The sequence below is a fragment of the Crotalus tigris genome, unplaced genomic scaffold (genome assembly GCF_016545835.1).
Source record: "Crotalus tigris isolate CLP2741 ecotype Arizona unplaced genomic scaffold, ASM1654583v1 scf7180000018081.1164505, whole genome shotgun sequence".
NCBI classification, from domain to species: Eukaryota; Metazoa; Chordata; class Lepidosauria; order Squamata; family Viperidae; genus Crotalus; species Crotalus tigris.
Window position 1 is genome coordinate 786,177 of NW_024096813.1, and position 13,330 is coordinate 799,506.

At 36.6% G+C, this 13,330-nt stretch overlaps 1 protein-coding gene across 3 annotated transcripts in view; it reads left to right on the top strand.

The window, feature by feature from the left end:
• Positions 1-13,330, top strand: part of EPAS1 (endothelial PAS domain protein 1) — a 107,446-nt gene that overhangs the window by 74,668 nt on the left and 19,448 nt on the right. For all 3 annotated transcript variants that reach the window (XM_039347473.1, XM_039347474.1, XM_039347472.1), the window contains 3 exons: positions 169-287; positions 389-591; positions 11,219-11,325. In XM_039347473.1, coding sequence (XP_039203407.1) covers positions 169-287; positions 389-591; positions 11,219-11,325 — 429 coding nt within the window. The remainder of the gene's footprint in view (positions 1-168; positions 288-388; positions 592-11,218; positions 11,326-13,330) is intronic.

Consider the following 13,330-nt stretch of genomic DNA (forward strand, 5'->3'; position numbering starts at 1 on the left):
ATAATAATAATAATAATAAAATAAAGGTTATCTTATCTTATCTTATCTTCTGAACCTGAGCTTAGCATTTTAAAGGCCATGTGTTTAGTGCTCCTCCTATATTGAATAGGATATCCAGTAACAGTTGTACTGAAAAGGAGCTAAAATAATTATTTTTCTTTTTCTTAGGTCCAGGTTGTGGGAAAAAAAATAAAGAGATGTCCCTGGAACGTGACTTCTTCATGAGAATGAAATGCACTGTTACCAACAGAGGCAGAACTGTAAATCTCAAATCTGCCACGTGGAAGGTAACTTTAGTGACAATGGTTGAAAAATTCAATCCTATTTTTCCCCCTCCACTGTTCTATGTTATAATAATATAATTATACAAACAATTTTTACTTTTCAGGTTTTGCACTGCACAGGACAAATTAAGGTCTATAATACCTGTCCTCCTCATGCTCTGTGTGGTTTTAAGGAGCCACTCTTATCCTGCCTTATACTGATGTGTGAGCCCATTCAGCATCCTTCCAATACTGATATTCCATTGGACAGCAAGACTTTCCTGAGCCGTCATAGCATGGACATGAAATTTACTTACTGTGATGACAGGTGAAATGATAATCTCTTTTTTGTTGGGAAACATAAGCAGCCTAGTCTATTTCTAATATGACTGATTCATTTTTAAAATCCTTAAAATAGGCAAAGAGAAGAGAACATGGTGGCAGAGTTCTAGTATATTACACTGGATCATCCACATCCTTTTGGTGGGAGAATTATATTCTCGCAATTTGAAAATAGTACTGGGGAGGTTGATCTGTACTAAAATTTTTCTTCTTGTCATGTTTTTTTTTTAATTTGAATATATCCAAAGGGAAAACATTCAAAATTGTTATCTCCCTCCTGTAGTCTGAACTGGTACAGTCAAGTCTATATTTTCATTCTGTTTCTGGAGGCCTGAAGTTTGATATATTCATATAGGAGGAATGGATCATACCTCTTCATTTTACAGAGAAGGATGTTCAAAATGCTAAAATCAAAAACAAAAATTTGTTTTCTAATAAAGAAGATTGTTTTTAATGGAAAGATCTCATCAACAGTATATTTTCATATAGAATCTTAAATAGAAAAATGCATTTTATTATAACTCATTTGGCCTAATATGCAGATTAGGACCATATAAATTTGTTTGTTTATTTATAAAATTTGACACCGATCTCATGACCACTTGTCATTCGAAGAGATATAGGAGTTGTATCCCATCAGTGTTTTGATTGTCTCAGAACATCAGCTGCAGGCTGGCTGTCCTCAGCTACTTTTACTCAAAAAAATTGAGCAATTGCTTTATGATGATTCTTCAAGTAATTATGGTTTCCACATAAAGCATAGTGCCAAATGTCACAAAACCTTAGTACAAAATTTTGCAGAGTCTCCTTTTGCAGTGTGGATTATTTTGGAGAATGTAAACACTACTGATATATGCAAGTAAAATTAAGCCAGAGAGTTTTATAAGCATCAAGGAACTGCATGCCTGCTTATGATATCCATTTGTAAAATATATTGGTGAGGGGGAAGCTTGCCAAGGAAAAGAAGAGAAAGTGGGATGTCCACTTTCTCTAAGAGATTGTGGTCAGGGAATGATTGATTACCTTTGATCAAATGCAAAATCACAAACGAACAAGAAAAATGAACCGAACTTATACACATTGAAAGCCAGATAGCTGGACTAATCCTCACTGCACCCAAAATATAGTGGAAGCCTCTAGGTTCTGTGCCTGTGGCAATTATTAATTGCCAAAACCTGATGTCCTTTAGTTATCTAGTGCCTTTCTGTTATACGGGGTGTTTTATATTCCTACTGAACAGAAACTGTATTTTGGAAACAACTACTCATGTATTTCCCAGCTTTTTAGTATTAGAGGGCATTTGACGATAGCTGTATATTTTCTGTTTTCAAAACATTACATATTGTTCTTTTTATACCATCAACACCTTGTCCCCATAGACAATTCTCACATATAGGCTACATAAGAAATTGAAGGGCATGACAAAGGAAGTGAACTGCTCTGAAAAGAAAAACATTTACCACCAAAACTGGAGAAAGAATAACCTTGATAAATGAGGCTGTTAAGAAAATGGTGCTGATATATAAGAAGTTAAATATATCCTGTATATAAAATGATGATAGTTCTAAGTATAGTAAATTGGCTGTTGGGAATTAGACATACTTTCCCAGCCATGGATTCTACAGCCCAAATATGGTACCATTTTCCCTCTTTGAGATTTCAATTTTTCTACATAGAGCACTTTTAGGACATTTCAGGCTGGTTGATATTCATTCATTCATTCATTCTGCGCCTTTTTTATTCTTACAAATAAGACAGTGAACATATCCTCCTCCTATTTCCCTACAACAACAAACTTGAGGGGAGGAATTGGGCTGAGAGAAGGTGACTGGTCCAAAGTCACCCAGTTGCCTTTCGTGGCTAAGGCATTTTCAAGAGTCTGCCTTTCCTTTGTTAAGGAGTTTTCATATTTTTTAAAAAAAATAGATGAACTGATCTCCGGGCAACCCTTCAAACAGAAGTTACTGTGAAGTAAAAAGCTATTTTCTGATTTTCCTTCAAGTAGAGAAATATCTTGTGACATAAATTTCCATGAACTTGCCCTTAAAATGTATCATGTCCTGTGATTTTGCTGCATGCCTAAGACTATGCAGATACAATCCACATTTTATAGATATTACCTAAACCTGGCATTGGCATAAAATTAATCTGGATCTAATGTTAAATCTGCATATAATTTTTATTTGTTTTTCTTATCAATGTTTGCAGTTATAAAATGGATTTTGCACTCACCTATCCTTAATTATAAAGCTAAAATGGTTGAAGTCAACAAAAACAGAAGGACTGTGAGTTCAGTTTTATTCTGATATCAACCAAATTTCTAGACTTTATAACTCTAAGCAAATGCTGTTTACCGTGGATTTTAGTTGATAGTTTGGGGAGTCAAGGGGGGAAAAAGCAGGCCTTCAAGCCTGAAGTTTAAAAACAAAAAAACAATTCTTGAGTAATGTTTCTTCTTGGATTTTATTTTGTTTTATATCATTTAGCATTCCAGTATAAGAATAAGCTTTTCTGTTCTTTCTGTGATGTTGTTTACTTATTTTATATTGGTTTGCAATAGCTGATAGTAAGATAACAATGCTCCCTGTTGCTCAGGACTGTTTGTGAGATCAAGATTGAGAAATCTTGCAAGCAGGGCTTATGAAAAGCTTTCTTACCTCTTGAAGCTAGTAGTCACACTAAGCATCTTCATTTTCTTAAGGGTAATAAAGAAATGTGTGTTTTCCTACTTTCCTCTTGTGTTCTCTTGATATATATTTTCTGTGTGCCTGTCTGCAATGGGAAGCACAGGAGAAGTTACCTATGCTAAGGTGCCATCACCTCTCTAACTCATTTACTCTGCCGCCAGCTCTACTAAATCTGTATTGGTTGCAACCAGCAAGAATTAAATAACAGCAAACCTACAAAAAAGAAGGCAGTGATCTAAAACTATCTTTTACTATATAGTGTCAACAAGATTTGCCAGTCTAGGGCTTCAGACAGGACTTTCTCAGTCCTAATGCTTTTTCCACCCAGTCACTTGGGGTCAGATAGCATATAAATTTTAATTTTAATATATTATTATTATTATTATGGTTGGTTGCATAGTCAGCCAGATGTTTAGACTGGATTGGGTTTTTTGGTCCACTTAATGAGTCCTTCCCAAGGACCTGGGATAAGCAGATACTGATTTTTAATAATATATCTGGCTGCTTCCATGCTGCTGTTCCTTCTTCCTATTGATTCCCTCTTATTAAGAATCCCAGGTCTTGTTTGCCACAATGGAAGGAAAATGGCTTAGAAAAAGGGAATTTCAGCAGAAACCTTGGTTTTTAGTTACTGACTTTAAAAACATAGCTTGTCATCCGTGGGCTGGAATCCTTCTAGATCAGTCTTTCTCAACCTCAGCAACATTCATGCTGACTGGGAAATTCTAGGAATTGAAGTCCACACATCTTAAAAAGTCTGGCCCTCCTATTGATCTGTATTTTGTGGGCAGTTTGAGCCTTTCCATTTTTGAACATGTAATAGTCTGTCTACAGTTATCATACATAAAAACAAAGTTCCATGATTTTTTTCTATTGTCTGTCCATTAGTTCTCCCCACCCACCAAAAAAGTTTTTGATTTTAATTGTACTTTAATTAGGGGGACTATTTGTAAATCCTTTTATTCAGCAACATCATCACTTGGAACAAGTGATTGTAAGTACCCAGTGCCTTGCCATTTTTTATAGTTTCTGCTAGTGGTCTAGTTAAACTCTGACAACTGCTTGCCCATTACCATAAAATGCAAGGATAAAGACTTCCACATAAACCAAAGCCAGAATAAATACAAAGTAGGGGTTTCATTTCTTTTTATTAATCAGGCCTGTTACAGAAAGCAACAACTCTTTGCAGCATTGCCTCCTCTCTATTTCTACTGACATCACACTGTTTCAACTCTAAACTCTTAATGCCAATGAATGATATTGGAGCGGGGGGGGGGTAAGAAATATATAAACTATACATGAGAGGTCAGTGTAAATTTGACTACATCTTCTGGAGATAGAGGGGATAAATCTGATACTGAACTGTCATTTTGCACAATACAGAGAGACTCCTAGACATGGACCCTCACACGCAGCAGCATAGGAGTCTGAACACTGTAGTTTCTTTCACGTCTGTTGCTGCATCTCTTATCTGTTCATGAACCATGTGCCACTTGAAAGGGATGAAGTAAATGATACGAGATTGACAGGCCATTTATCATCACATCTGGTCCTTGGTGCCACATGGACCAAACTAATGTGATTTCCATGCCTGCAGTCTGTATGCATTAAGGCTTTAAAAAGCATTGATTCTGAATGTTCTGTAGGTTTCAGAAATAGGCAAACCTCCACTAGGACCTCTCTGTTAGGCTACTTCAGCAGAGTATTCCAAGTGGGTCAAAAGGCTGAAAAAGAAATACTTTGGGTACATCATGTTTTATGGGGAATAGAATAAAATTAACCAATTACAATATTTACTTTTAAAAATTAGCCAAGGCCATATCTGTAATTAAAGGAGTAATGCCCCAAGGTTAATGCTGCTTAAAGATGAGCTGAATATTAACAAAAGCATATGGATAGTTTATCCAATTATCAGAAGTCATAATCCTTGGATAATATTTCAGTATAATATAAGTCGGGGTAGAATTTTCCTGTTTTCCACTTTGCCTGCTCTTTGAGAACATACCCATTGTCCTCTGACATTTAGGATCTAAACTGCTATTTGCCATCCTGCAGAAATGGTCTTAGTGAGAATGGGTGAAAAGGTAATGAAATAACACCTCCTTTGTCCAACAGATCTTCTAATCCAATAATACATATGATCCCATTGACATGACATTTTCACAGGATATATGTACTATAAGAAGTGCTTTAAAGGTGTGTGTATTTCAGAGGTTAATGCCACATGAAGGAAGTTAGATCCAGATTGAAAAGATGATAGAAGATTAAAATAAAGTGGTATATAAGAAGACTAAAGTGCATAAGGTTGTCTTTCAGCACTAGAGAAAAGTTTGAAGTTTCCCAGTTCAAACGTTTCTGCATGGTATTTATTTTAAAATTTTAAAAGACAGTCACATTAAATGCTAATGTCCCAGCTATCCTGTAATAGGCTGATTTGGAAAATACACACCCTGTTAAATGTATGTCATAGCCCTGATAGTTGTTCATATAAAAGTGCATGTTTGGGAAATCAATAATTACCTTCATTCTGCATTGATGTGACTAGGCATTTCCCAACTTGACATTTGCCAAAAAGGAAGTTAGGATGACCAATGTCGGAGTTGGGCAAAGACAGAAGATACTAACAGCACCGTATAAAAATGAAATAGGCTTATAGCAGCAAAACTGCAATCTTAAGCAGCATTTCTTAGAAGTTCTGCATTTACTGAATTGAAATGAGAAATTTACATGTTTCAAAACTATTATTATTATTATTATTATTACTACTACTATTATTATTATTTATCATTGCACAGTCAGCCAGATGTTCAGACTGGATTTGGCATTTTTGTCTACCTATTGAGTCCTTACCAAGAACTAGGATAGGCAGATATGCATGTTTGAATTGATGGTATTACAGATATCGTTGCAGGATGGAAACTATTCCTAGTAAGGCCACCTTTTGCAATTGACTGATGGCGAATTTGTCAAAATCAAGGGTGTAAAAGTGGTGCGCCAGTTGTTTTGGGATTGCACCCAAGGTCCTATTACTATTGGTACTACCCTTGCTTGCCTTTGCCACAGTCATTCTATTTCTATTTGTAGGTCTTTGTATTTTGTTATCTTCTCCATTTCTTTCTCTTCTATTCTGCTGTCTCCAGGCACTGCCACATCCAGACCTTTTTGTCTTTCTTATTGACAACTGTTAAGTCCGGGATATTATATGGATGGTGCTTGTCTGTTTGAATTTTAAAGTCCCAGAGCAATTTAACATTTTCATTTTCTATGACTTTCTCTATTTTATGGTTCCACCAGTTCTTGCTTGCAGGCAAATGATATTTCTTGCAGATCTTCCAATGCACCATTGTTGCTACTTTGTCATGCTGCTGCTTGTAGTCAGTCTGTGCGATCTTCTTGCAGCAGCTTACCAGGTGGTCCACTGTTCCTTTAGCTTCTTTGCATAGGCGACACTATCTGTTGCTGTCTTCTCAATTTTGACTTTATATGCATTTGTCCTTAAGGCTTGGTCTTGTGCAGCCAGAATTAGTCCCTCGGTCTCTTTCTTCAACTTTCCTGCTCTTAGCCATTGCCAAGTCTTGTTATTATCTGCTTATTCTATTTCAGATAATGTTTTTCCATACAGCCTCAGATCATCCATGTAAAGGAGGTGGGATAGTCTGGGAGATGTTTTTGGCATTTGATAGCCATGGTCTGAGTTAGTCAGTATTGTTGACAGAGGAAACAGTGCAATGACAAATAGTAGTGGTGATAGTGAATCTCCTTGAAATATTCCTCTCTTTATATTAACCTCTCCCAGTCTTTTACCATTGATCTGCAGCTGTGTCTTCCATTATGCCATCAATCTTTGCACAAACTTTCTGATGTTTCTACTGACTCCTGTTATTTCTAGGCACTTGATTATCCGGTCATGTGGTAGAGAGTCGAATGCCTTTTTGTAGTCAATCCATGCCGCATTCAGGTTGGTCTTCCTTCTCTTGCAGTTTTCCAAGATCATTTTGTCTATTAGGAGTTGATCTTTTGTACTGACTGATTCATTCAGTTTCTCCACTGATGGATTGGTAGAAACGTTTCTGATTGGATTGAAATTGGAGGTTCTGCCTATAAGTTGCAATTCGAGCTTCGTATCTGCTGATATTCCTGGCTATAGCTGTTATTTGCTGCTTTATTATTTCCAGTGCTTCCTTTATCTTCCTTGTTTCTAAGTGGTATTTCTTGATTAGGTATTCTTTGGTCTTCTTGTTCTTCAGCTTCTTTTCTTTCATCTGTTCTAGCTTGCTTGTATCTGATCTTAACTTGCTGGTCTTATTTTCCAGTCTAACCTTCCATTTTTGTGGTGTATTGTTTGATTTTTTTTCTTCTTAATTGATTTTGCATCCCAGGTATTCAGTTATAATTGCAGCTGTGCTATACATTAGTTGGTTTGTTTGTTGCAATGAATTGGTGCTTATGCTTGATATTGCAGTATTTGCATCTTTTAATGCTTGTCTAGCTGTTTCTTTGTAACAAGCTTCAATGCAGGCAGCCTTATTCTGTTGTTTTTGTGCTGTTCTAGATGTTCAGTTATTCTTTGTTTCAATTCTTTTATTTCTTTAGTTAGAGGGTTTTGTTCTTCCTGAGGAAGAGGTGCCTGGTTTCTAAATGAAAATAGCTGTATATCTCTGCTGGATTCCTCTACTGCCCACCCACCTCCCCTTGGTTTGCCTCTACATTTTGAGTTATTTCTGGGAAGGCTTTGATTTCTTTGCCCTGGGTAAACCTTTGCAGTTCATCCAATTCTGTTCCTGTGAATACTTTATTTTGTATTACAAATCGACATTGATCTGCTAGTCTCTGTTCTGTTATTTCTGATTCTGGATGTTGTTCTTTCCAGAACTGGGGCATTCGTTTCAGATATCCTCTTCTTGTTGGATTTGATCTGTAATAACAGATTATTATTTCTTTGTTTTTGATCACTGTGTATTTGCGATGGGTAAAACAGTAGTTCTGCAGCTGCTGGCCCTAGATGCTCAGTCAACAGCCCTGTAGCCCATTTTTCACCAGATATTCAGGAACTCCAACATCTAGCGTGGATCTTGTTAAGCCAGGCAACATCCGAGCCGGTGCTTTCTGAAATTTATGTCTCACCATATTTTTTATGGGAGAGACACTCTTTGTCTGACTCCTCTGATGAGATCTGTTGAACCTCTGGCATAGCTCTCGTCCTCCTCAGAGTACACAAGCCCCACAACCATGTCAAGGTAGTGCCTCACTGGGGGTTATTATTACTATTGTTGTTGTTGTTTGTTTGTTATTTGGTCACCAAGATGTTCAGATTGGATTTGGCATTTTTAATATCTAGTCCTTCCCAAAGACCTGGGATAGGGAGATGTTGATGTTTGATGGTATTAAAGGTATCATCACAGGATATAAACTGTTCTGAATAAAGCTTCTTTTGCAATTGACTGATGGTGACCTTGTCAATGCCGATGGTATTCAAATGGTGCTCCAGTTATTTTGGGATTGCACCCAAGGCCCTATTACTATTGGTATTACCTTTGCTTTCTTCAGCCACAGTCATTCTATTTCTATTTGCAGGTCTTTTGTTATCTTCCCCAGTTCTTTCTATTCTATTCTGCTGTCTCCAGATACTGTGACACCCACTATTTATTATATATATATTATTATTATTGCAGTTCAAGTCATTTCACACATTATGCCATGGCAATTTATTCATTATTACATGGAAAAATCAGGCTGCTCTAGTGTAACCACCAAATGAACCCTTAACAATGAAATGTAACCCATCTTTGTTCTTCAACATGTTCTTGCCATCTTGTATTTGTCATTGATCAAAACCCAATATCTCTCTGTTCCAGTGACTGTTGGAGATAATTACCATGAGTGTTTCAACCATACCTTAGAAAATAAAACAATCAAATGATATCCTTATAGTGAATTCTTATGCTGACTTTGCAGTTTCCTGTGGAGCTGTAGGTTTCATAATTGACTAGTGGTTCCTTGCTCTTGAACCCCAGCCTTGAATCTTCCCTGCTTTCTGTTGAAGCAAGCATTATAACATCTGCCACCATTCCCCATGCTTTAATTACAGTAGGGAAGACAGTTATCATCTCTGCACAGTCCCTGATATATTTTTCTCATTCTGAAAAGCAAATGTAGTGAGCAAATGCTTGGGGAAAACTATGACTCTCCTGTGGGTCAGCTGAATGGATTTTCTATTTTCTTCCTTCCTCTGTTACCAACCACAGTTCACAAGTTTAGCAGTAAAACATTCGTACAGGTGCAAAACTGCTATGCGGAATAGGAGGGCAAAGCTAGTGGCTGAATGAAAGTGCCCTTTAATTGCATGAAAAGAGGGAAAAGAGGAAGAAAAAGAAAAGCCAGGCTCCTTCAAGGCAGCACAAAAATCACAGTCCTTGTGAGAATAATGATAGTGTTACCGTCATTAGGGATAATGGCAACTACGTGCTTACAGGGAGAGGAGACGCCGTATTTGTTCTACGGTTTTATTTCCTGGCTTTGTAAGTTTAACGTCAACTAGGAGTGATGCAGTTCAAAGGGGAGAGAGTAACCTTATTGTAGTCTTTTCATTTCACAGTTTTTTTAAAAAGAGTTTATCCAATTATACTTTACAGATAATAGGATTCATGTGCCTGACTTAGATATGATCAAAACTGTACACAATGTTAACAAGGTTATCCTGATATGTAGAGGAGAAGGAGAAAAAGGCTTTGTTTTTAATGACAGCAATTATTTTAATATAGGTTACATGTTATATTTAATAAAAGATAATCCTATGCATGTGATTTTTGAATCAATCTTCACAGCACCACTGACTCATTTCTACACTGATGATGCAAGGACCAGAGTCACTGTGTGAACATTTGTATGGAATTTATGTTAGGAAGCATTATTGCATAAAGTACAGCAGATTACTCTCATGGAGTTCTGGGCCAATCACAGTGTTAGAAGGTTGCCTAGCATTTGTTTGTTTAATGTTTTGCTTTAGTAAAGGAAATACCAAAAACAATGAGCTAATTCCTAGTTATAAATTCCAACTGAAAAAGTCAACACTATGTAAATTACGGAACCTCAAAGAGGAACAAAAGTCAAAAGTTCAATTTTTAATTCAGTATTTTATTAAATTCCACTCCCCCTCATGGCTTTCTTCCAGTCTGTTGTTTCAAGAATAATCAAAGATATAGCAGTTATCCCAAGACATGAATGTTTCTTCATTTCTTACCTAGGGCTAAGAGATTATCAAACTATACATCAAATATGATCCTCCTTTTTTTGCAAATTTCTCTATTCCATATCTCTTGGAAGTTCTCCATAGAGTTCCATCATGTAGGTTTTATTGATAATATTATATAATTGACTTACAATAGTTTGGAAACTTTGGTTAAAGCTAAGCATAGATAACTGTAATGTAGGTGCAATATTTGCATCAAGGCCAAGTAAAAAATGATATTATGTGAGAAGGAAAGAGAAATATAACCATTGCCAAAAGTTATGAGTAATGAGTCTGATGGTAGCTTGGAGCCGGGATTTGAATTCCTAATCATAAATTCTCTGGAGACTTACACCTTTTGTCACCTAGAAGTCCTTAGAATGGAAGATAGGAGATGCAATACAAATCTACAAAACATTATCTAACCCAGTCACAGGAATTATTCACCTCATTCACAAGAACCATCACTAATGCTAGGCTAAGACTACAGATCTGACAGACATGTACATGTGCATTAAACAGCTCTTGTTTTAAATGAAATGTGAGTTACATGCAGTTACCTGGATTATTCAGCAATTGATTACCACTTCTATAGATTTGGCAAGAACAGACTACAGGTATAATGTATTCAATCAGTTTTCCTGTAGGGTTTTTCTTTTAAATTCCTTTTATAATTAATATATGTGTATTTTATAAAGGATAACTGAATTAGTTGGATATCACCCTGAGGAACTGCTGGGCCGTTCTGCGTATGAATTCTATCATGCACTGGATTCTGAGAATATGACCAAAAGTCATCAAAACTGTAAGTCACCCTCAAAAATTATAATTATTAGGTGAAGTGTGAGTTAAACATGACTCCAGTCAGCCAGAACAACAACAATGATGATGATGATGATGATGACGATAATGATGATGATGAAGAAGAAGAAGAATAACACTTAGACATGTGTTTCACAGAAGCTTGCATGTCAGGGACCTCAGTTAGAAGTGTATTTTTACAGACATCTGTATAGAAGACTACCTGTATATCTCCAATTCCCTGTAAATGGTGTGATTTGGAAAATAATGTTGAGAACCAGTCCTTTCCTAAAGTGACCATATTATTTAAGAAAATAGAAAGCTGGAAGGGCCATTTTTTTAATAATTTGTGCATTACCGTTGTCATTAAAATCAGGTGATAATACAAAGAGACTCCTTGCATATGGGCAGGATTAAACAAATGCCTGTTTCCTTTTTATTTGAGGGGGAGAAGTTTTAGATGTTAAACACCTATTTTATCTATAAGCAAAAAATTATCAGTGCAATCAGAGGGAACCCCTGGTGAGGGATATGTTTAAATTGATAGGGGAGCTTCATGTGACTCTGAGGCCACATTATCCATTTCTGAATTCAACTGTTTTGTCATTGCAAATAACAGTAAATACATGTATCCCTGGATAATATTGCAAGATCCAATCTGGGCAATCACTGAGACCAAAGGTTTATCCTTCAAAGCTTTCTTACCAATGACCTGAACTAGTGATAGCCTCACATTGCAATGAACAAGGACATTGCATTCAATTTTGCAGCTACTGTGATTGTTGGCTGAGTAGGGACAAAAACAGCCAGAGAAATTATTGAAGCCGGGGAAACAGCCCCTTGTCAGTCAATAGGAGTGCTGTTTTACCTCCTGCCTATCAGGTACTTAGGAGTTGATGCAGTGGTACAAGGCAAAACATAGCCAGCCATCAATACACTAATGAACAACTAAAAGCTGCACACAACAGGAAACATATAAATATAACACAGAATAATCCAGTGAACATATTCTGGAGAGAAAGAAGTTCCCTGATGATGGGCTCCAACATGAGCCAAAAGCTTGGAAGAATAAATCTTTGGTCCCAGTGAGTGACCCAGACTAGATCCTGTTTCATCATTCATCATAGACAGACTTATCTATACATATGCAGATATGCCACCATTCATGGCATAGGGCCAGATTATTTCTGCCTACTCTATTAAATTGGGCAGTGGTGCATTTCAGGTCCTTGGCTCAAACAATATCATCTAACAGGGCCAAGTAGCGTGCTTTCTCAGTAATTGTGCTGCCCTTTGGAATGAGATACTGTATCCCTAGACATCCATTGGCTGACACCCTGATAATGTTCAGGGAGTCCTTAAAAATTTGTTGTTCCAAGTATCCAATAGGATACTTGTGGAGACCCTGTTGGTTATGTTTTAAGTTACAGGGAATATGTTTGTCTGGATATGTAGGATTTCTATTGTTAGCCCCTAAGCATCATTTTGTACTCAGGTTTCCTCAAAATATCATAAATAAATAGATAGATAAATGCTCTTGCTAACTGAGACGAACACTACAATATGCCTGTGAGTCTTTAAAGTATCACAAGAGTTATTGCTGGTTTTCGTTTGTAACTGGAAAGTTAGTTTTTCTCAAGCAGAAAATAAATAAACAAAAGCCTACCTTGATGTCATTAAAGTAAGAATGGCATTTGATAATTGTTATAAATGCTAACAGGAAATGGGTAAACGGATTTACCCATATTAGGTTATTGGGATTTGGGAGTGGGTTTTGGGGAAGCAATTTATAATGAAGGGAAAGGAAAAAGTGGAGGATTTTATGAAACTACAAATAAACAAATAGCTATGTGAAAATGTTGCAGGAAAAGCAATCTGAAGAATTCACATATGGGTACCAGTCTGATGATCAATACATTTGTCAGAAACAAAAATAAAGGGGTTACTTATGTCACTGAATCCAGTCCCCTGCTCAGTGTTTTGGTAGAGGCATGATGGCTCAGTGACTT